The 24,998-nt window shown below is 41.3% G+C and overlaps 1 protein-coding gene across 1 annotated transcript in view; it reads right to left on the reverse strand.

The window, feature by feature from the left end:
* The window catches only part of LRP1B (LDL receptor related protein 1B), a 1,871,059-nt gene that overhangs the window by 1,158,718 nt on the left and 687,343 nt on the right, over window positions 1-24,998 (reverse strand). The window contains exon 3 of the mRNA XM_073545568.1: window positions 12,185-12,313. Within this exon, the coding sequence (XP_073401669.1) occupies window positions 12,185-12,313 (129 nt within the window). The remainder of the gene's footprint in view (window positions 1-12,184; window positions 12,314-24,998) is intronic.

Genomic DNA, 24,998 nt, shown 5'->3' on the forward strand with positions numbered 1-24,998 from the left:
GAAATTTTTCTACAATCACAATTTTCTCTGCTGAAGATCTAGCAGTGCTCACAATGCTGAACCTCTTATAACCCCGCCCACACCACTGATTGGCAGCTGTCTGTGTACAATGAATATTGGCATAAAGCTGCTAATCAGTGTTGGGGTGTGGTTGGACTAGGAGGCACAACACACCTCCTAGTTCAACCATACCAACCATAATGATAATCTCCTGCTGATAAAACACTGATTTTATTGAAACATCAGCACACAGCCTAGTAAGTGATATAATCAGGCTCCTATATTATGCTGCTCTCGGATTACATAGCACAAAACCACGGACAGATTCTCTTTAATGATAAATGTCTTCATTCCAGAATTCGGATATGAAGATTGTAGCTGCATTCACTCTAATCTGTAAGATGATACTAATTACAGTCATAATGATCTGTACAAGTTTCTCTAGATGAAAAATAAAAATATCAGACGTGTCAAACTTTTCTTTATGCAAATTGTCTCGTCAGAGAGTAAGAGGACAAAAACTCCAACGCCCCCTATAGGAAGTAGCAATCCTAAAAGTCAATGTCGACCCTTTAACGAGCCTGGCTACATGACTTTGGATACTTTTCTTTATGGATTGGGGGAAAAAAAACCCTCTATTTTTACAGACCGTCCAGGAAATTTTGGATGGTTGGCAACACTGGGTGAAACTTCAAGTATCTAGGATGCAATCCAAAATGAATAACAGGGTCTCTGATCTATCATGCACCATCCATCATACAAGGCATACAAGTTGCATAGATGGAACGGCGTGCTATGCTAATAACACAGCACCTCCCGTCAAGGTGGCAAATGCTACATCTATATCACTACATCCCTTAAGGATATCCCTCTGCGTTCACCGGGGCAAACTGCAGCTGATTGTACATTTCCCCTGCTTTGGATACTAAATGTACAAGCAAGTTATATAAGTTATTGAAGATCCTTTCTTACATGATAAGCCAGGACCAGAGCTCCATTGCCGCAATTCTATTCTATTGATCATAGAGTAACATGTCAAGCAAGGAACTCCCCTTTGTGATGACACTTACACGGAATCTTAAAAGGAGTTCAAGATTGGTGAAAGGGTTATTTTCTAGATGTCTCTTGAGCAGCACTCAGCTTTCTAGTCGTTTTCATCTTCTGGTTTCTCTCAGGGCGCGGTTTTCATCCTTGAGTGACTGTTCTGGTGAGCAGCAGAGCTGTCTTATTATTAGAGCTATAAAGATCAACGCAAGTTCTGCTGTAACACATCAATGGTTTGTCCTGGAGTCTTCACTGCTATCATATTTGTATACAGAGATAACTGTGCATTTGAAAAAGCACACTGCTCGAGACAGTGAAAGCCATGATGCTGTGTTAAGCGGATTGTGATTCCACTAAATTGATAACAGCAGCTCGGTAAGGAGCAGAGCGAGAGAAGTAATGTGGCGAGCAGGTAACTATTGTATAAAAATCAGTGAGCTGACGAGAGCTGACTGTGATGTTAGGAGTCAACTCTTGTCCTGGAATGTAGCTACTGTTTTATGACTGTATAAGCACACTCACAGGGTTACGTACAAACCAGGAGAGACAAACACCTGAATCAACAGGTCTAGGAAAGTTCCTAATGTGATCCTGATTTGTCAATGTCTGACCACAGAGATTGGCACCCTAAATATACGCAATGGTGCCTCCACTCAACGTTGACTTACCCTAAGTGTCTTTAACTTCAACTTCTCTATAAACAACACTAGAACTATATTAACTATAGAGTGAAACACACAAAATGTGAGGAAAAGGCACAGGACTAAAAACGTGTTCACATAGACACACAGGAAAGACAGAGGAAAATAAGGAGACTCAAACAACAAACTGAACACATAGAAAACCTCCCAGACCCCAAACGTTAAAGAAAGGAAAGGGTACTGGAGAGGAAGAAACAGACAAACCATAGGAAAAGCAGAAGAGCTTAACCAGGTTAGATAATCCATAGCTGAGGAGCAGCATCTCCAAACACAATCTGTCTTGAAATAAAGCCAGCAAAGACGCAAATGCAGGGCAAGTAAAAAGGCCCCGTTACATTTAGTGATGCACCAGCGATCCCGACCACGATATGACCCGGTCAGGATCGCTGGTGCATTGCTAAATGGTCGCTAGTGAGCTGCCACACAGGCAGATCTCAGCAGCGATGCAGCGACGCTACCTGTCAGACGCAGCGATGATGACGTCCTCCGCTCGCTTCCATGCATCGCTCGTCGGTGCCAGCAGGAAGCCCAGCAGGAAGCAGCCAACAAGAAATGGAGCTGCATGATCTCGCACGATCACCGATAACCAGCGGGGGAGCCGGTTGGAGGTAAGTGTCACATGTAGCGATATCGCTAGCAATATCGCTGCTGCGTCACAAAATCGGTGACACTTTAGCGATATTGCTAGCGATATCGCTATGTGTAAAGGGGGCTTAAACTGCTCTTCCTAAGATGTGATTGGACACAACCAAACTGGGAAGTCAGAGACACTTGAATATAAGCAAAAACAAAGGAAGGAAAGAAAAGACAAAAGAAACATCAGCAGTTGTACAGAAACTAAACTGGCTGTGGATCAGCAGAAAAAGAAATCAACCACACAGCAAGAGGTGATCGGATCCAGTCCCGAAACTGAGGGATGACTTACTGCATACTAGTGACAGAACTCAATGGAAACCAGCTGTACATTATGAAAGATAAAAGCTATATTTCCTGAAGAATAACAACAGATAGAAAAATAAAATCAATTGGAAACATGCTTATTTTCATGCTAATTAAAGCAATTTAATAACCTGAAAAAAAAGCTTAACTAATTGATTATATATTAATTAATTGTATTTTAATAGAAGGGATGATATCAAATATGCTTAGTATTATTTCTCTATTTTTGGATTAGGAGAAAGGGGTGATTTAAACTTTTATGTGTTCTTGTGTCTTTTAACATTCTTTATTTTAACTATTACAAATATTTTTACTCCCCCTCCCCAAGATGAAAAGATCCTGCAATATTTTAGAATTGCAGTATAAGATAGAAATAATGTTCATCTATAAAGACCAACCAGAGACACTGTGCAAAAAAGAAACGACCAAACTGAGGAACTTCTGAGGTTGCTACTTCTAATGAGTGGCTCTATAGTGCTCGCTCACTTCCTCCCTAAAGATGCTATTTGGTAACATCATACAATTTTTGATTCTAATTAATTAGCCCTTTACAAAAAATATAACATCATCGACTGCACTAACAGATTGGAAAATATCATTAGTTAGGAGGTTAGGAACGTAGTGGGGGGTCCCTTGCCATGCTGAGGCCTTAGGCTTTACCCATATGTCCAGCCACTTTTCTCAGTCTTGGACTCTGAGTCTCTTTACATGTCCTCTGCAGCCGTGCACTGATCTAGATAAGCGGCTCTGATCAAGGCTGGTTACATAGAGGGCATTGTACCATCTGGCTTGAAATGTATGAAAAATGAATTCCCCTTATATCCTCATTTTTAGTGAGTCATTCAGCATTATGAAGCCCATTCCTAAACCTGTTTGACCTCATCCCACTTCATAATGAATAATGAATGTTAAGCGACACAATTAGGAACATGTATGGGCACACAAACGATCCTTTAAAACCCGAGAACGGCTTGGAGGTATTCTTTATTGCATTGACTAATGCACTATATTTCAAGCAATTGCCATTTTCAATAGCTTTGCATTGATGCATAATACAGTTATTACTTTCCAGAATGTAGTGCTTCAATATTTCAGTTTCTGTAATAACTTTACAGGAGTTTTCAAACAGGAAAAGTATCTCTGTGAAATATAAGCATAAAATGCGCGTGGTGATACATCGTCACTGCAGTCTGGGAGCGTTACAACTTGGCAGCGATTTATTATTTAACATATGGCCGGAGCGGTTTTTGGCTCTGTATCTCGCACTGGTTGTGCCGTATGCAGCGTGTTACTAAATTGAGATGTTAGACACTATGATCTTTTTAACTATTTATAAACTGATAATGGGAAATATATGGTTACGCTGCTGAGAAAATGACAGATAAGACATGTTGTGCATCCGCAGAGAGAGATCATCGTTGGCCACACAGATCCCTGGGTCGGTTCTCCGTAAACTAGAAGCCAACGATCTGTCCATCCATCTGTCACTTTGTAAGAAAAATAAAATGTTCCCCCCTACGGATAAACAGACGCCGAGCCAAGCCGCCGACACGATCAGCATGCATCTTATCAATGTGTTTACTGACAAGCAGTAAAAAAAAAGCAAACACACTTTATAGGTTAGTAAAGTCAAAATGGGTGTCTGTAAAAAAGAGCACTGAACGCAGGCAAAGATTGAGAAGCTGGATCGTAGGGTCCAATACCTATCCAATGCCCATCTGTCAGTAATAAAAAAAAATAAGTCTGTAAAATGAAAATAACATTTCTCTGACTGTTCAGTAAATAAGGCAATTTGGGGGAAATGTGGAATTGGAACAGATCTGTAATTCTTCTAGACAGCTGTTAAAGGGGTAGTTAAAGGGTTGATATTGCAATAAATTTTGTATTAACCCATAATTGTTACTTCCATTTTGTGCACACCGCTACTATATACTGTACATTTACATGTGTCCACCTGAGCATTATTACTACCTATGTGTAATCTGAACATGCAATCCCGTGCACCCTTTATGGTGGGAATTAGAAGAAAGAGGAGACGGTGAAGAAATGCATGACCGTAGGATCAGACTTCACAATCTATGTTGTAACGAGCCTGTTTATCAATCCACAGAACTCCCGTACTAACGACAGGTGAGATTAATCCAAGCTGCGCAAATACTATTAAAGGGAATCTGTCACCAGAAGTTGCAGGCCTATGTAAATGGCCTGGGTCTCGACCGATGGGCGGTGTTTCTTCTTTTTTCTCCACCCCATCTGTGGCCCCCATCCGTGCTCTTCTCCAGTATTCTTCTCCATCGTTCGCGCATGCGCAAAGCAATCCTGCTTCGCGCACGCGCAGTATGCTTGCCCAACTGCAGGCAAAGCCGAAAATCAACACAGTGAAATACTTCCGGGACATAGTGTGCAGGTGCATGCACAGTAATGATTTTCAGCTTTGCCCGCAGTTTGGCAAAGCATACTGCGTGTGCGCGAAGTAAGATTGCTTTCCGCACGCGCGAACGATGAAGAATACCGGAGAAGAGCGTGGACAGGGGCCATGGATGTGGTGGAGAAAAAAGAAGAAACACCGCCCATCGGACCGGACCCAGGCCATTTACATAGGTCTGCAACTTCCGGTGACAGACTCCCTTTAATGATTGAGATTGGAAATCCCCTTAAATAGTTATTCCCTTCTCTTCATTTCTGGCCTGAAATTATCTTGGTTATGTCAGGGGTTCAAGTCGGAGTTCCCATAAAAAAATCTATCACAGCTGCGCTACACTGTTTGAGTAATTTCAATAAACATGAATGGGAATCATATTTAAGCTATGGACATAGAATTTTAGATTCTCTTAACTGGCAATGGAAGACGGTCTGTTGGCATCTTGGCAATTTGATTATATAGGGCACATATATTTCTCACGTCAGCCCTGACATCAATGCAACAAAGTCCTCATGTATAAATGGATCTTTTTAGGATCTACAGTATGTTCAGGTGTAGCAGAGGAGATTTATGTGTGCAGTAAAACTAATTCTGAGACTGTAGATTAATCTGCTCCGTGATATCAGTGCTTGAAATAAAGACCGGAAATAGCAAATTCCACTCTGCTTCATGGTTATACAGATATGACTTTGTCAGAATTACTTTTACAGAAAACATTTCAATCACACAACAGAGTAAGTAGACCCTAATCCTACGAGAAGCGTCCACTCCATATCTCCCAGTGCCGCATCCATCCGATATACCGTAAACAAGATAGGATCCATTACAAATAGCAGGATTATATCTACCTGTGCTGAGAATGACCAGATACAACCAACACTAGAATAATTCCCTATGATAGTCATTAAATGTAAACTTTAAGCCACTTTATTAAAATTATTACTAATCAGATCCAAACACTCTATCTGGCTTTATAATTGCGAAGTTGTCCTGCAGCCGCCATTATTATATTATAACGTGTGATTTCAGTGATGCGATTGTAGCAGATGTCTTAACATTATGTGTCTTAGGGCTCGTTCACACGACTGTATAAATTGGATGAGTGCAATCCGGTAAAAAAAAGGGACAGCACTCGGACCAATGTTATTCAATGAGGCAGCGCAGATCTTATTTTTTGTAGACGCCTTAGGCTAGGGTCACACAACAGTATAAAAATCCATCCGATTTTGACCCGATATTTTTTCTCATTTGTCATCCGATTCCTGTGTGGGTGCCATCAGCTTTTTTTTTTTATTAATCCTTAACAAGACCAATTGCATTGTATCCATAATAATTCGGAAGCTTTGCTTTGGCTCTGCATGGCATATTATCTTTTTTCTGGCACTGATCTCGGAGAGAAATCGTAGCATGCTGCAATTTTTTTCACAGGCAGGTTCTATGTGTGAAAAAAATTGGTCATCAGCATTGCCTCAATGAATAACATGGGTCAGTGTGCTACCCGACAAAAAAAAATCGGAGCCCAAGTTATATGGTGGTGGTAGCGAGACCTTATCATTATATTTGTGTTGTGGGGCAAAGACAAGGTTTTTACTGGGGCCTCCAAATGTGATGGTCTGTAAGGTTGAGTTACCACATTGTTCATAGAATCATAGAATGTCAGAGTTGGAAGGGACCTCCGGGGTGATTGTGTCCAACCCCCCGCTCAATGCAGGATTCACTAAACTATCTCAGACAGATGTCTGTCCAGCCTCTGTTTATAGACTTCCATTGAAGGACAACACACCACCTCTTGTGGCAGCCTGTTCCATGCATTGATCACCCTCAAAAAGTTTTTTTTTCTAACATCTAACCTGTTCCTATGATACAAACAGTCCACGAAATTCAAAACCTTTTAGTTGTCACCTAGAAAGGATTACTCCCCCGGAAATTGTGCACTTTATTTAAAGGGGTTGTCTATTCTTCTGATAATCTGCAGTTTCTCTATGTTTCTGCAGACTTGTGAATCCTGACAATGATCTTTTTACACACTGTTAGGTCTTTCCAGTATTGCTGGTGGGAGCGGGCAGTCTTGTGGGATTTGCATAAATGCGGTCACATGTCGCGTAGACATGCTTGGCCTCTCTTAATAGATTTCTAGTTGGAATATGACCGGAAGTCTGAAAATCTCATAAGTACGGTGGCATGACCACTCACTATACAGGAGTTGCAGCTGAAAAACAGCTTGCCTGCCCTTGTCCAGTAATAACTTGTTGATAGATGGTGTCCAGCCATTGGGAAATGCATCAATCGTAAAAATGGGGCATTTTTATCCTTGTTAGGATTGAGCGGTATTGCCCCATGCCCATGACCACCCACTGCTCCTTTCATTCCCTATGGGGTGCAGAGCTCTGTGCACAGCTTCTTCCAGCAGCCTCATAGGGATTAGATGGAGTTGCCTTCAGGCTGTATTTGGAATGGGGATAAAAGTGTCCCAATGAGTAGAAAAGTTCTCCATTCCGCTGATCGATGATGGTTCCAACTTTCAGACGCCGACCGATCAATAAGTTAGCAATTTCTTAGCAGCATGCTTGAAGGTGGAAACAATAGAAGGCTGTTGAGAGTTGTAGTTTTGAAACAGTTCCTCTACACTTAGGACATGTTTACAGTTGTAGTCCCAGAGAAGATAGAGTAGATGGTTTTCAGAGCATGCTGAAAGTAGTAGTTCACAACAGCTTGGACACAGTCAAGGCTGCTGGGATTTGTTATCTCATAATAGCTTGACATGCAAGAGGTTGTAGTTTAACAACAGATGGCTATTGAGAGCCACAGATTTAAAGCATCTTCATTCTTAAGGCATGTTGAGAATTGTAGTTCCACAACAGCTTGATGGTTTTCAGAGCATGCAGAAAGCAGTAGTTGCACAATAGGCGGCCTGCTTTTATGGCATGGTGGAAGTTGTCATTGTACAGTCAGAGTGTCGCTGATTGCACATTGCGTGGTGTCTGGACAGAAGACACATCCTCCCTCCGGCCAGTACGATACATTGCATGGCGCTGCACATCGGCACTTCCCACACGCACCTCTCACACATGTTTTCCTGCAGTTGTAGAATATATCACATTAAGTTCTCTTTTTCTAATTAGTTGTGGGAAGGTAAAATTATTCTTTCTGACAAATAAATGAGTCCGGTGATTGCCGTGAAGTCTACTTTGTCCTAATGGCAGCTGATCACCCGGCGCTAACTGCCCTGTTCTTGGCATGAGCAGACCTTCTGCACGGTAATTAGATTGGGAATATACTGTGGTGGGTGCAGGGTAATCATCCGCAGGCTTTCTGCATATTGTCCTTAGTAATAGTCTTTTTCTATTATGAGAAGCCTTTATAGGTGTCTACAGAACAATGGGGGAATTTATTGCGACTAGTGATGATCGAGCACTGAAATGCTCGAGAGCTCGTTACTGGAATCGAGCAGTTCGGATGCTGGGATGGGCTCGACTCAAGTAGCAAGCATAATGGAAGTGAATGGGAAACTCGAGCATTTTTATGGAGGACGTTAGCTTGCGAACTGGAGAGAGAGAGAGCTCCAGTGGGGCTTCAGAACTTCTTACGGGCACTCGAGCACCACACGATACTCGGCACTGCTAGATACTCCATCCGGGTACCCGATCGAGTATCGAGCAGTGCCGAGCATGCTTGCCCATCACTAATTACAACTCTTTTCATACATCAGTCTACAAAAATGCCTTGAAGTAAAATGTGCCACATTTTTGAAAGAAGTTGTCCAATAAATGGGTGAAGTCTTTTTCACTCTTGGGACTTGAAATAATCCCTGGATCGGGGCTCTAAAATGCTCCAATAGCCCATGCAAAGCCACTGCTGTCTGTAGGGACTAGCAGCGGAGAAACTTCACTAGTGAACCCTTCAGAGCCCCGTTCTCTGGATCAGTAGTTGGACCGCACAGATTAGTAAGTTACCATTTCCCCTTTTGATAATTCATAACTTGCAATTTTGGTAATAACATTTTTAATGATTATCATTTCCTTTCCAATTTTATCAGAATTTTATCCACTCACAAAGACTAAGACTTATTAGCCAAGGTTTATGATGTGACTTTTTTCTTGTTTTTTTTTTCTTTTCTTTTCTTGTCTTGTCTTGTATTCATTGTTTTTTTAGCACCCATTTCTTCAAAATGGCGCACTTGGATCATGAATTTTGTGGAAATAAAAAATGCTCTACATTTTGGTCCTTATTAAGGCTTAATCTTTTTTCCACCTTTTTTACCAAAAAAAAGTTGCATGTTCTCCTAAAATAGCACGAGCTTTTTTTACACTCAAAAAATTACTCCAGTGGGGGGACTGGAGTATACAGTCATATGTTAAAGTTTGGGCACCCCTATTAATGTTAACCTTTTTTATTTATAGCAATTTTGATTTTTGCAACAGCTATTTCAGTTTCATATATCTAATAACTGATGGACTCAGTTATATTTCTGGATTCAAATGAGATTTATTGTACTAACAGAAAATGTGCAATCTGCATTTTAACAAAATTTGACCGGTGCAAAAGTATGGGCACCTCAACATAAAAGTGACATTAATATTTCGTAGATCCTCCTTTTGCAAAAATAACAGCCTCTAGTCGCTTCCTGTAGCTATTAATGAGTTCCTGGATGAAGGTATTTGTGACCATTCCTGTTTATAAAACAATTCCAGTTCAGTTAAGTTTGATGGTCGCCGAGCATGGACAGCCCGCTTCAAATCATCCCACAGATGTTCAATGATATTCAGGTCTGGGGACTGGGATGGCCATTCCAGAACATTGTAATTGTTCCTCTGCATGAATGCCTGAGTAGATTTGGAGCGGTGTTTTGGATCATTGTCTTGCTGAAATATCCATCCCCTGCGTAACTTCAACTTTGTCACTGATTCTTGCACATTATTGTCATGAATCTGCTGATACTGAGTTGAATCCATGCGACCCTCAACTTTAACAAGATTCCCGGTGCCGGCATTGGCCACACAGCCCCAAAGCATGATGGAACCTCCACCAAATTTTACTGTGGGTAGCAAGTGTTTTTCTTGGAATGCTGTGTTTTTTAGCCTCCATGCATAACGCCTTTTTGTATGACCAAACAACTCAATCTTTGTTTCATCAGTCCACAGGACCTTCTTCCAAAATGTAACTGGCTTGTCCAAATGTGCTTTTGCATACCTCAGGCGACTCTGTTTGTGGCGTGCTTGCAGAAACGGCTTCTTTCGCATCACTCTCCCATACAGCTTCTCCTTGTGCAAAGTGCGCTGTATTGTTGACCGATGCACAGTGACACCATCTGCAGCGAGATGAAGCTGCAGGTCTTTGGATGTGGTCTGTGGATTGTCCTTGACTGTTCTCACCATTCTTCTTCTCTGCCTTTCTGATATTTTTCTTGGCCTGCCACTTCTGGGCTTAACAAGAACTGTACCTGTGTTCTTCCATTTCCTTACTATGTTCCTCACAGTGGAAACTGACAGGTTAAATCTCTGAGACAACTTTTTGTATCCTTCCCCTGAAAAGCTATGTTGAATAATCTTTGTTTTCAGATCATTTGAGAGTTGTTTTGAGGAGCCCATGATGCCACTCTTCATAGGAGAATCAAATAGGAGAACTACTTGCAATTGACCACCTTAAATATCTTTTCTCATGATTTGATACACCTGGCTATGAAGTTCAAAGCTCAATGAGGTTACAAAACCAATTTAGTGCTTCAGGAAGTCAGTAAAAAGTAGTTAGGAGTGTTCAAATCAAGAAAATGATAAGGGTGCCCATACTTTTGCACCGGTCAAATTTTGTTTAAATGCAGATTGCACATTTTCTGTTAGTACAATAAACTTCATTTGAATCAAGAAATATAAGTGAGTCCATCAGTTATTAGATATATGAAACTGAAATAGCTGTTGCAAAAACCAAAATTGTAATAAAGAAAAAAGGTTAACATTAATAGGGGTGCCCAAACTTTTACATATGACTGTATTTGAACTAAAAAGCTGCTAGTTTTTTAAACAAATAAATCATCAAAAACATTTGGCAACATCAAACCCTGCCCTCAATGACAAACATATCTATAAAAAATCACAGGCAGACAGACATAAAATAAACTTAAAAAAAAAAATTATTTAAAAGAAAAATAGGGAGCAAACAAAAAAACAGGGTAAAAACATGAAAAAGCAGGACAAAAAAGGCACAAAATGCAAAAATGAGTCAGGTTCATGGAATATAGCTAAAAATGCAATTCTATAAGAGATATACAGGGGTATACCGATGGAAACTCACAAGACTTGTAACATGCCCCACATGTATCACAATCTTCAGAGGTGATTTCAGGAAATGTAAAATTGACTAATAAACGTGACAAAGTAACTTGCATTGATTATCTTTTTCCAGTGACCTGCATTCGGTTTTTCTCGTCTCCTGTTCTTTTCATACTTTTTGTATCATTGACAACGATAATCTACAAGTGGTACTACTCCCCTTGGCTGCAGGGTCACATAGGGGCCTGTACCTCCTACTCAGTTAAATGCACCAATGCATAAAGTCATCAAACATAAAAAAAAAACATTCCTATGTACCAAGCAATGACTTACATTCAGTATCTAGAATACGTTCCCAAATTAGGTGAGGTCAAGAAAAATCATTCTGGGGAAAAACTAGGACATTTTGCATATCTGCTTCCTCAAAATTGGTGAGTTCTGAAAACAATTTTGATGAGTTAGGTTAGGTTTACGCACTATGTGTCCAAATATGGACTGTGATGTCACTTGACCTGAACTCAACATCCTCATACACTGTGTGTCTACGAGGCTGTTGAATTTGGGTCAAGAGTCCCGTGGCATCATGGCCCACTCTTGATCATGGCTGTGTTTGGTATTGCAAATCAAGGTAGTGAAGATGAACTACTACACCAGATACAGCTCAAGAGAGGAGAGAGAAGGGTCTTTCTTCTAATACAATCTCTTTACTTAAAGATTAGAGCTACCAAGTCGCAGATTACCTTTCGCCGGGCGACTTTTTCAAACCTTTTTTTTTTCAGAGAAACACAAAACTTTGATTTTCTTCAACTCACCCCGACAGTGCATCCCTTCATCATATCCATCGCTGCAGTCGAATACTCCATTGCAGAGTTTGGAGAAATGGATGCATGTTTTGGATCCAATACAAAGTATGTGATTGGAGGGGCACTTGTATACGGTACCTAAAAATAGAAAAGATACAGATGTAGTTATGGATGAAGATAGGTTCCATATATTGGGTTTAATCAAAGTATTATAAGTTACATTCAACAGTATGTCTAAAAGTGATGACATAATCATTACAAGGCAGAGTACCGGCTGTTGACTGGCGTATTGACCAACCAGTATCTACCTGCCTTACTTCTCTCCCAGCTTTGTAAACCCACATGCACATGCAATTATCATGAAGGTCGGTCAGTACGGTCACACTGGGCTTATTCTTTGGCACTTCGGTGCCTCTAGCCCAAGTACTTGTGGCTCTGATTCTACACTTGATCATCAATGGAAAAGCAGCAGCAACTGTAGTAATGGGAAGTATAGTAGGGAAAGATGTAAGGGAGTATTACTTTAGGATCAGACTACAGAGAGCTCATTTATTGTCTGTAATCATGGAGACACATGTTTCTGCATAAGAGCTGTAGACACAATTTTTTTTTGCAAATTTTTGTCGGAGCAACACAAATAATTGGTTGACATAATGAAATTACAGAGCTACAAATCTTACTAATCAACTAATTGATGGGGTTGCAATGAGTGCAGCATCCCTTTTTATTGTTTGCCAGGTAGAGCGCCATTCATTTTGTAATGGTTGTGCTTGGTATAGCAGGTCCGTCCACTCACTTGAATGAGACTAAGGGCTCACTCACATGTCAATTTTTGCCTATGAGTGCTATTGGTGTATTTCACTCATAGCCCTAGTACCTATAATATTGAGCGTGGCCGGTCACATATCCGTGTTTTTTCATAGACCAGGTGTCAATGCAATATTTTGAATGCATGTCTGATATCGATCCAAGAGCAAAATCGACAAGATCCAGATCAAATTCGGCAATGTACGTCTAAGGGTCCGTGAAAATATCTGACCGCAAACGGATGCAATCTGAATGAGGTTCTATTTTCACGGACTGTTAAGTAGAAAAGAATAGGGAAACTTTTGTAAAGGCAAGGCAGGAAAGACAATGCTATGCCTTTTACAAACCAATGAAAATGGGCATTCCGCTTAAGACACTCCAGAAAAGAATTGTGTGCAAAATTCTGTCTAAATAAACAATACATTTGATGCAAAGCTCATAGAGTTAATAGGTGGGACTCTGAAGAGATGGACAACTACCTGCGTCAACAAAATTATCTTAAAAAATCTAAGTATATATATATATATATATATATATATATACAGAATACATTTCACATTATATATACATCTATGTGTGTGTGTGTATAAACTGTGTATAATCACACCTAATATATAAAAATCGTGGTAATTTTATTCCGGGCATGGTGGTATTGACATAGATACATTATCTGCCACTTACAATAACTGTCTGAATAGCAAGATAAATATTTGTACAGATGTTGATGTAAATCAGGTCCCGTAGACATAGAGCGATGACAGGAAGAATCAAGGTTAACTTGTAATTTGTGCATAATCATGTAGAAATGACTAATTAAAGGGAGGCTTTCATATCTCCCCGGATAGCCATTGTATCGAGTCTTCAACTCTCCTTGAAAGTGCTGATTTAGACGCTCGGTGCTGAGTAAGTGGCTTCTGTGTGTAACGTCTTCAAGAACTGAAGATCCCAAATGTCTTCTTAAGTCACCAAGGGAAAAAAAAATATTATCACTGGAAAAGGGAATGCCTGACATGATCAATTGTATTTACAGACGTAGCAGAGTTAAAGTCACCGTTAAAGGGGTCATTCAAGACTTAAGGGGGTTTTACACATAGCGATATCGCTAGCGATATTGCTATAACGTCACTGATTTTGTGATGTTATAGTGATATTGCTAGCGATATCGCTATGTGTGATACTTACCTCCGACCGGCTCCCCCGCTGTTCATCGCTGATCCCGCGAGAATGTCCGGCTCCATTTCTCGTCGTCAGCTTCCTGCTAGGCTTCCTGCTGTGACGACGAGCGACGCTGGAGGCGGGCGGGAGGACGCCAGGATCGCTGTGTGTGAAAGGTGAGTATCGTGCGCTGCGTCGCTGCTGCATCGCTGTGAGATCTTTCTGTGTGAAAGCTCACTAGCGATCATTTAGCGATGCACCAGCGATCCTGACCGGGTCGGATCGCTGGTCGGATCGCTGGTGCATCGCTAAATGTAAAAGGGCCTTTATGATAGGTCGTCAATATGAAATCAGTGGTGGTTGGACACTGCTGCTTTCAAGTCCAGAAGTGAATAGTCTATGGGGCCAGGACACCGTTCTCGGGCACTGCAGATCAGCTTCTATTGAAGTTAGTGAGTTACGTTACCTGAGAACACAATGTGTGGAGAGTTTGTGGCAGCGGTGTCATGGACAAACCTTTTAAATAGTTACTTTAGGGAGTTGAGATTATTTAGTAGATATGCCTACAGTCTTATAGAAACCTAATTATCATCATTACCATCAACTAGAGATGAACAAATCGACTCATATTGCCCTTTTCCTTGGACCACATTGATAGTTCTTATTTGCCGGGTGGATCCCAGCAAACTTCCTCCTTCTTTCCAGTGTCCAGGGCACATATTCTGATCAGTAGGCTAGGCACTAACGTCATTGTTGTATTTTGCTGTCACTCTAGTAGATAGAAGAGGTGCCGTGGTTGTTGGTAGGTAGGGGGAGGTTTGCAGAGCTTCCATCCATCAGCCAAGAACTTCTGACTATCCATAAAGCCTCTGCCTTCTCCTTGTTTTCTCTCATATTCAACAGGAAGTTTTGTAATTTAGAAGGTCTATACAAACCAATCTCAACTCAGCATTTATGTATCAAGAACGGAATACAAAATGAAAACTGCGCTGTGATTGGTTGCTATGAGCATTGCTGCTAACAGTCCCAAATTAGCCTGTACTGTTCTGCACTTAATACAAGTAAGTTTGTTCTTGTCCCAGTCCAAAAAAGGAAAATGTGGGAAGGGGGAAGAGGAGTATTCAGCTCACCGTGACTTCGCCGTGTCCGACAGCACTGTGTCTGGCTGTGGTTCCTTGCACAGAGCCGTCTTCGTCAAAAGCCAGGAAGAAAATCCCCAGCATGGGCTGGAGAGTCCAAAAAAGGGCAACAATTTATTTTAACCCTACTCAAACTTAGCGGGGAAGGGGAGTACCCAGGTGGAGAATGTTCCTACACCACCAACAGTAATTTTGGTCATAGACATGTTTAGGTACATGAGGGACATATAAAAGGCTTAAGTTGGATGAGGATGGGTCTGAGGTATACCAGGAGGTATTTGATCAGTGATGATGTCTGCCAGTAAGTCAAAGACAAGTCTGATTTCTTGTCTATCATCTAGGTCAAAAGAGGCCAATTTGTGCTTGTAATTTATTCCGGCTCCTCCAATGAGTATTTTTTTTAATTAATTTATTTATTTTTTATTTGACATATGGTTTCAGGGACATAAGCATTTTTAACCTTTGGATCCCAAGCAAGTTTGGTATTTTTAAATTTGTACAAATTTGGTAACTGTCCATTTTAGTAGCTTCCTAGTTTGGGCGCCCCCTCCATGCTCAGTGCATCGTCAGACATAACGTTGACCCAACATGCCACAGCAATGTGTGTGCAACTGTCAGTATTTTGGCACGACAAATTGAAGGTTAAGTAATGCTGACCTTTAGGGTCTTACTCTTTACCAAGGGGCAGAGAAAAAGTCCCCAGAGAATCTTGCGAGCCATAAAAACCTGAAAAATTAGCTAATTTTGTGCACTAAATAAAAATCTCTAGGTCTCTGGATCAACTGACAGATTAAAAAAAAAGAAATTAGAATTCTCGGGGAAGCGGCAGGAATAAAATACGAACAAAAACTAGCCACTTTTGACCTGGAAATCGGACCTCTTTAAGATGTGCGATGTGTAGGGGGGTGTTATGAGCTCATTTTCTCCTTCACCTTTGATGTCCGATGAACTCCCTCTGCTGGTGAAAGGAGGTAGTGAAATTGATTTGGATGGGAAAACCTGTCATCTGAACAGGTGGAGTGTGATTGGACATCCGGAATCTCTGAGTGGATATAAGGCCGCCGACACCCTTTAGGGTTGCTGGTGATTTCTCTGCTCTGAGCTCTGGCCTCCAGTTTAGTCCTGTCTACTAAAGCTAATTTTTTGCTCTGCTATTGTTCCATGAGATTTTGTCTGGTTTACTTAGTGTTTGTGTTCAGCCAGCCCTGGTTGGGACTGGCTGAACTCCATTTTTGTCTCTGATCAGTTGATCTCTTTGCTCTGTTTTCAGAATATACCTGAGTGCTGATATAGTGATTTTGAAGTCTAGTGACTTCAGGGCCTTTTCTATCAGACGTGTTGGACATTATTTTTGGCAGGGTTTTTGCGTGATTGCAGACAGTTGCTTTTCTTTCCTGTCCTATCAAGTTAGTGAGGGCCCCATTGTTTGCTCAGCCTGTCTTTCTGTCTGTGTTTGTGTTTTCATGTTTTCACCGTCAATACATGTTGGGGGCTGTCTATTGCTTTGGGGTCTGCTCTGGGGCAGTTTAGATTTCCCCTTTCTTTCTTTAGGTTTATTTAGTTCTCCGGCTGTGAACGAGGTGTCTAGGACCACCGTAGGAACACCCCACGGCTACTGTTAGTTGTTGTGAATAGGATCAGGGGTCTGCAATCTGCTAGCTACCAACCTCTCCGGTTTTCTGGACTTAGCTTGTATTTTTGTTTTTTCCTCCTCCGGTGACTCATTCATAACAGGGGGGCTACTAGCTTAACATTTTGGAAGTAAAAATGACACGAAGATAAAAAAAAATGAGCGTTCCCTTTAAGTCCTCCACCTTTTAAAATAATCTTGATAATATTAACTATAGATGTTAATAAGCACTAAAGCTCTAAATAAGAAGCATTTCAGGCTGCTGAACAGACCATAAACTTTATTTAGCAAATTAAATCCTCAACGAGAATCGTTTTTTGGATGCAAATGAATCCTTTGTTTCCGGGCTGTGAGTGAAGAGTAAATTATACTCTGTCAGGTCAGTATCTATAGTTAAACCCAGCAATACCTACTCTATTAGTACACAGGAAAAGAGAATGCTACGTTCACCACCTCTGCATTTTACAAGTCTACGCCATAAGTCCATCACGCGGGAATATGCGCTCTCTCTACATCTACTGCCTCGCACAATGATTTCATATGGATATTACCTAGACCCTCATTGCACCGTTATCAGATGATGTTGATTAATGACTGTAATTAAGAAAAAATAGCACAGTATTTAAGATAGAAGGACTAATCTATACAACTTCCGCTGGCATCTCCTTTTTTTTTACATTTTAAGATCAGATTAAATTAATTCTCTAGACGTTAATGAATAATATTTAAATAAATTATGCCATTAGCTGACGTTTATGAGCTTAATAATGCAACGAGTTCCAAAAATTTCAATTAACCCTTCTTATCTGGCAAACCTTTAACGTATTGTTAAGTAAGACACTTTGGAGGGGGATAGAACTAAGAATATCCGGAGTTATGGGATAGATAATCGTCAGTTCAGGGGTGTTTATGTTGCATATTTCTGCGATCATTGCGGCTAATGGCTTTCAGAAGGCAGAAGAAAGTGGTCGGAGCTGAATTATTGTTCTTTATGAGATGCATTCATGGCTATGGAGCTTGATACTAAACAATGGTGATGTGTTTGATCTGTTCTAAAATTCTGTTAGTTTATAATTGACCCATCCATAGACTGGGTTTTTACTAAAATGAATTTTTTTTCTGTAGTCACTGAACCAATATTTGTACAAACCAGTTGGATATGGGTTATTTTACCATTGGTTTTGGAGGTTGACATATGAAAAACAAAATATTTATAGGAGAAATTGATAATTTCGTGATCACTAAGACTCTGATTGTTGGGACCTCATGCAATCCCCAGAAAAAGGCTCTGGAACCGGCAAAACTTGGCTTTCTCTGGTAGTCTCATAGATAATGTATGGAGTATCGAACATACTCTGTTCTATTATAAATGTGGCTTCATCATAGAGCAAACAGATGAACGGCAAACTAGTGCACACAAATCACCACATTAACAGACGGAGCTATTTATCTGAAGTATTGCGGTATATAATTCAGTCAAAAATGGAGGTGCTTGCATGAAAAAACATGAATATTTCAATGTCAATATTTCAATGTGTTTCAATTTCACCTGGACCCGTAGAAGCGAGTAATTGCGAAACGGCTCATGTCTGGCACCTCCCTCCCCTAGCATTCCTCTAACATCCTGTATGTCCACATATCTGTAGATGGAATTCATGTGAAATAAAGACGCACAGTTTTTCAGCTTCATTGGGGAGGGCTGCATTTTTCTTCTTTTTTCATTAAAATGTGGCTTAGCAGAACCTGGTTCCTGGGTAAAAGAGACCATATCGTGGGATTGCAAAGGTTTCATTAATCAGACCCCCAGTGGTCAAAGAGTTATTCCATATCTCAAAATCAATATTTTGGAAAGAACTCATTAAAGCTTCAAGAATGAAGTTTTTACGTGCGTCATCAGTAAATATTTCCATTTTTGGTGGTTTTCTAATCTACGGTATACTGTCACTTTAAAGACTATTTTATTTGTTCTGTTTGAAGATGGGTGATCTGGATAGAACCGATTGTCTGGATAATTCCCATTCCCGTTACATAATGTGTACTAAACACCAGATATTATAAATTCAGTATGTAGAAGTAAATATTTCTGTAATGAAGCAAGTTATTACGCCTCACGCCAACACAATATTTTGTCAGGACATTTTTGCTATTTAAACAGTTAATAGGCAAATGAAATCATTACTAATTCATGATTTCTTTTTCCCTACACAGTCAGAAACTCGTGTGATCTAATTCACTGTAACCTTGATCTCATAAACACAATTATTATTATTTTTTCGAGATACATTGTTCTTCCTTATTTTTTTTCTTTTTGAAGACGGGGCCCCTACACAAACAACAAATATTGGACAAATGGAGTTAAGTATTATTCCGGTCATGTATCACATACGGTAAATTTTACAGGATAATGATGGTGGCTGCAAAGGACACTACTAGGTTTCTACCTAAGTCTTTTATTTCAATGCTAAGCCAGTTCTGAGGAATTTACTGTACAGCAGGAATTTACATATGAAAAGATGACAAGAAAATTCAGATAATGACTCATTGACTTTTATAAGAAAGTCATGGCAGAATGCTTTGTATTATGTACAGAGGTCACTGAGCAAAAAGAGGGGGAAGAGAGACGCTGATCTGTGCCCACCTCAGTTTGTCAGTAGCACCTTACGATCCTGAGTTAATTGCCTCTTGCTTTTCAGTAGAGATGTTCTCTTTCTTTGGTGTCCTGTCCTATCATGGTCAATATATTTTTATTGTCCTTTCCACTAGCATGCACAGCACAGTCTGAAAAGTGAACCCCTGAAATGTAGGAAGTGTCACCTTATTGTGAGAAGGACAATGATGCTCATCAAAGTGAGTCTCGCATTGATCAGAAGAATCCTGTGCTACACTGATGAAATCCCAAAGGTTAGAGAGAATAAAAAAAAAATCAGAGACCTCTTATCCACATGAGTAATCCATGGCTGCATGCCATAGACCCGCCAATATATAGCTCACCCCACCATCTGGAATCCCCACAATATCTTCTGATTAGTAGGGCAAGAACAATCATCTTGGCGTCTACTAATCAGGAGACATTTGTTTTTTTCACCTGATAAAGATGCCAGTACTGCGTTGAAGCAAGTTGTGAATAAAAAACCTGTCATGATCCAGGTTAGATCTGACAGTTTAAATTCACAAGTGAACTTTTTTTCCTTTGGCTGTGTGCTAAAGTGTGGTGATTGCCCCCGGTGGCCATTAGAATTATTACACGTGGTGTCGTTCATTCTAAGTTGCCCCGGTGGTGGTGAGCGGTATTGCACTTTAGTACCTTAGTTTGTTCACGTAATTATAATGCAGGTGTGAATGCTCTATAAAAGAGTGTCAGGTGTATCAATCACGGTGGTTGATGGGTCTTCAGTTAGTCATTCACAAGTAAGCCTGGGTGAAAGATGGAGCTGAACAAGAGTCCTGGGCAGCCCAGCCAGAGGGGACGAGTGGCAGCTATGGAGTCTGCAAGGAGTGCTGGCATGGATTGGTGGAGCCTAACAATGGGGTCTGCAAGAAGGGCTGGCATGGCGTGGTGGAGTCGCAGTTTATGGTGTCAGCAGGAAGTGCTTGCATGGCTTGGTGGAGTGACGACTATGGTGAGAGTTGCACTCAGGATTCTGGACTTGGTTGCTGAAAGCTGGACTCAAGCATGCTGGACTTTTTGGCAGAAAAGTTGGACTCAAACATGCTGGACTTTTTGCCAGAAGCTGGACTCATCTTTGGGACTCTGTTTACTGGGCAGCTGCAACTGGTGGTGGACTCTTCTCCAAGGCTGCATTATGGTGATGGATTCGGTTATGGCGATGGGTCCGGTTGAAGGAGAAGATGCACGCAGGTGGTGGGCTTTGTTGCGGGGAGCATCAGCAACAGAGCAAAGCTAAGTGGTGTCCCCCTGTATTGTCATTTTTCCTTATGTTTGTTTAGTGCAGTGGTGGGATTAGTTTCCGCACCGACCAATTCCCTAGTAAGGGTTTAGGTGCAGGGCGAGTCAGGGTTTTGAGGTTCCTGTGCGTCGCCCGGTGCGGAACCGGCATAGGGAACGACAGGAGTGTAGAGACACTGACTTAGGGGAGTGCAGGAGGTCTCCACTTCCCCGTTTCCCTATCACAGGGCCCTCCATTGTTATTGTTACCCAGGTTTCCCTTATTATTTAAATTCGCTGTGTCATATGGGTTTGCCTTGCGGTACTCGCTGCGTCCAGACACACGTGACTGTGACAAAACCTTATTCTCATCATCATTTCTGAAGGATTGATATTCTCCAACAGCGCAGCCCACCTACATGTTCATTCAACTGGATCTCCAACTTCTCAGAAGAGGCATAGGGGATGTTGCATGTAGGATGATGCTTATGGGGCTATGGTTGATAGTCATGAGGCGGCCAATGGGCTAATATCTTGAAGATAATTTTGATAGATTCTACAAAAAACCTGAACAGATTTTCTACAAAAGGGTGTCTCCGATAAGCAACTAGAGAACAAGTTCTTTGTCCTAAGGCTCATTCTGAAGTAAGATGTTGATTTTGTGCAGTTTTCAGTGAATGTTGAGCTCTACAGCATTATATATATATATATACAGTATATAAGGGTGTGTGTATGTATATATATATATATAATATGTGGCGTGGCTAAGGGTCATATAGTCGATGGGAGGTATGTGTCACAGAGATGGCTTGTCTCTACGATGTAGCCCGGAGTGTTTTCTTTAGTGCACGTAAGCACTGAGGGACGTCACCGTACCTCTATATGTGTTTGAGGACCTGCGATGATGTCACAGTCACGTGACTAGTCAGGTGATGAGTTCTTGGGTGTGGTTGTACCTATATAATGTAGGCTACTGCTTAACACAGGGTTGTATGTGGGGAGGGGGAAGCCTCCTGTGTGTGGAGGCTCCAGGACCGAGCCTGAAGTACTGGACACTTGTACTTTGTTTTGCCTGAGATAAAGGCTATTTCTTTTGTTTAGTCCTGTTTTGTGGGTTTGTGAAGCAATAAACCACGTGAACTTTAAAAGGAACGTGCCTCCTGATTGCCACCCATGGCACCTGAGCGAATACAATCCCTACAATATATATATATAAGGTTTCACCTGGTGACATGACATACTGGCACACCAGGTAGAATTACTATAGTTTTCAGTAGAGAGCTCGCACCTTTTTCTCAAGGCCACTACATAGTTTGATTTAGGAGGGAATCAGGTCATACAGCATAAATGATAACGCTATTTTTCTTTAAATTATTTTCTAATAGGTTAGTCAGGAAGATAATGTGTAATATTATTTGTCTCTGCTTGCTCCTAAGTGCACTCCAGCATGTCAATGTTATCCTCAGTTCCAGGCAATGCACTTAATGAATAATAATGAAGTCTGGTCTTGCATCTGAATGATGATCTCTTTGTAGGGTCTAAACTATGAGACTTGTTCTTGGGTCTGAATGATGTTGTCTGGTCTAGGATCTGAATAGTGTGGCATGGTCTAGGGTCTGAATGATGAAGTCTGGTTGGATCTGAATGATGAAGACTGGTCTTGGGTCTGAATGATGAAGTTTGGTTTTGGGTCTGAATGATGAAGTCTGGTCTAGAGCCTGAATGATGGAGTCTGGTCTAGGGTCTGAATGATGGAATCTGGTCAGGGCCTGAATGACGAAGTCTGGTTTGGAGTCTGAATCATGGAGTCTGGTCTAGGGTCTGAATGGTGGAGTCTCATCTACGGTCTAAATTATGAGGCTTGATTTTGAGTCTGAATTATTGAATATAAACTGTGGTCCCAACTTACAGCTTTTAAGGCCTATCTGCATGGGGCCTTGATTATATTTTGTGTTTAGAGTCTCTGTATCCATTGACTGAAATTGTGATGTCCAGTAACAGAATGTCAGTCACAGTTGGCAACATGCATTCACTTGCTCACTCTATTTCTAACTATTAGATACTTTAGTAAGGACATATAAGAAATATTGTGCTTTCTGACAACCTCACCTCATGACAAATAATTCCCCAATAGTCAACACTCAGTCCACCTCACTTCATGTACATCATAAATGTGCAACTTGATGACATCACGAGTGACTTCCTATGAGGTGCCACTGAGGGTCCAGTCGCCATAGAGATACTGCAACTCATCCAAAGGTGTGGTACCCCACTGTCAGGTAAGGAGGGAGCATCACCATGGACTCTAACACCTGCACCCAACACACACTACAGAAGCAGGACACCATGGATGTACTCTACAGGAGGATGATCTCATCCCTGGCAGGGTAGTAAAGGGTGTTGGGAAGTGGGTGAATTTGGTAATGAGAGTTAGTCAGTTGGTGACGGGACAGCAGAGAAGTACGAGAGTAGGAAGAGTAAGAGCCAGTGCGTAGTGAGGAAAGTCTGAAGGAAGCTTCTAGGAATACAGAAGAGGTCCTCGAGGCATAGATAGGGCGGAAGCCACCCATGGGGCCCGTATCCAGCAGTGCAATGACCAGGTTGCTGTGTGGGAGCCGGCCCCTAAGACTAGTGGAGAATAACCAAGCTCACCTAGCAAGCCGGAGGCGGAGGCAACTGTAAGTGCCTCAGTCGCAACCACATTCATTCCCTAAAAAGGCAGCCAGGAGCAAGGGGAAACTGCCTGACATGGTCCATGGCTGCTGGATTGGGGACACTGTTTGTGAAGGTTTTGAGTAGGAGAAGTAAAGATCAGTGCAGTGAGATGGCCAGGAAAGGCGAACATCAAAGGGAGTCCTGGAAAGGTGTTTTCCGATTTACCTGGGAGTTTGCTGGACCCCTCACCTGGAGGACATGGCAATAAGCGGCATTTGTGCACAAGTGAACCATGAGTAAAACTCTGAAACTGCACACCGCTGTGTCCTCTGTGTCATTCACGTCTCACCTGCCCTGCACCCCACGCACCACTACAGCTACCATCTCTAATTATAACATCCTAACTGCCCTGGGATAAAGCTCTGCCTGTGGAGAGGTATAACAACTCAGCTGCATTACCATTGGTTCTAGAGGATCTGCTCTGCAGCGCTGGTCACCTCTGATCAGAAACCACAGATGGCATCATGGCAAACATCCCTTACAAACTACCCCTTCATCATTATCATCTTTCATTTACCCTATCGTCATCATCATTTATTAACTTTACTGAATGCCCAGGGTCATCGACCGGGTCACTGCTACCATGAAATCCCCTTTAAGAATCTGACCGGCCCAGTACCGAGTAACCTAAGGCCCTGTAGGGCACTCCACCTACTGCATTATTCCATCTACAATATGGGAGCCTTATGCAGGGTCCCGAGGGTCAGATATGGATCATGTGCTTCTGACTGGGATCACAGGCTTCAAGGACAGCTGTATAAATAATGCTACAGAGGCAAAGCAGAGAGCTGGAGTAGCCGGATGTATCTCCTACCAGACGAAATGGAATACATTTGTTTTTTTAAAGCACATTTATGGGTCAAAATGACATCACAAACAATAGACTATTTAAAAAGCAACTACATCCATTAAAGGCAAAACAGTAAAATAATGATAATGCTGAATTCAGTGACAAATGTCCAGAAATGGACGAGGTCAGTAACACTGAGATAATACAGGTTGAATTATAAGCAGCTGAAAACAGAAAAGCATGACCTTCTATACTCAGCAATTACTGTATGTGCCGAGGCTACCTAGGGCCGCCTTTTATAAAGACATTTGCAAGAATTTATTTTACGTATTTATGAACACATGAGAAAAAACAAAATTCAATCTGGATACAATGCAGAATAGTATAATTATAAATCTCTTCTGCATAGCTGAGAGGTCACTTATATAAATATCTGTTTTTGGAGCCTGGGAGAAAACCGATAGAAACGTGAGAAGAACATATAAACTCAATGCAGGCATTGCCTTTGGTTGGGTTTATTTCCATAAGCCCAGGGCTTCAAGGCATTTTGCCAGCCATGAGGCACAAGGCTGCCCGGCTTCATGCTATATCATATTACTTTTGATAAAAATATTTTTAATTTTTTTAAGACTTGTTCTTATGACAAACATTGCTCTAATTTTTTTCTTTCTTTTAGCATTTTTTGTAGCAAGTGGTACAAA

Source organism: Dendrobates tinctorius, unplaced genomic scaffold (assembly GCF_039654945.1).
Source record: "Dendrobates tinctorius isolate UK_male_01 unplaced genomic scaffold, ASM3965494v1 ptg000143l, whole genome shotgun sequence".
NCBI lineage: Eukaryota > Metazoa > Chordata > Amphibia > Anura > Dendrobatidae > Dendrobates > Dendrobates tinctorius.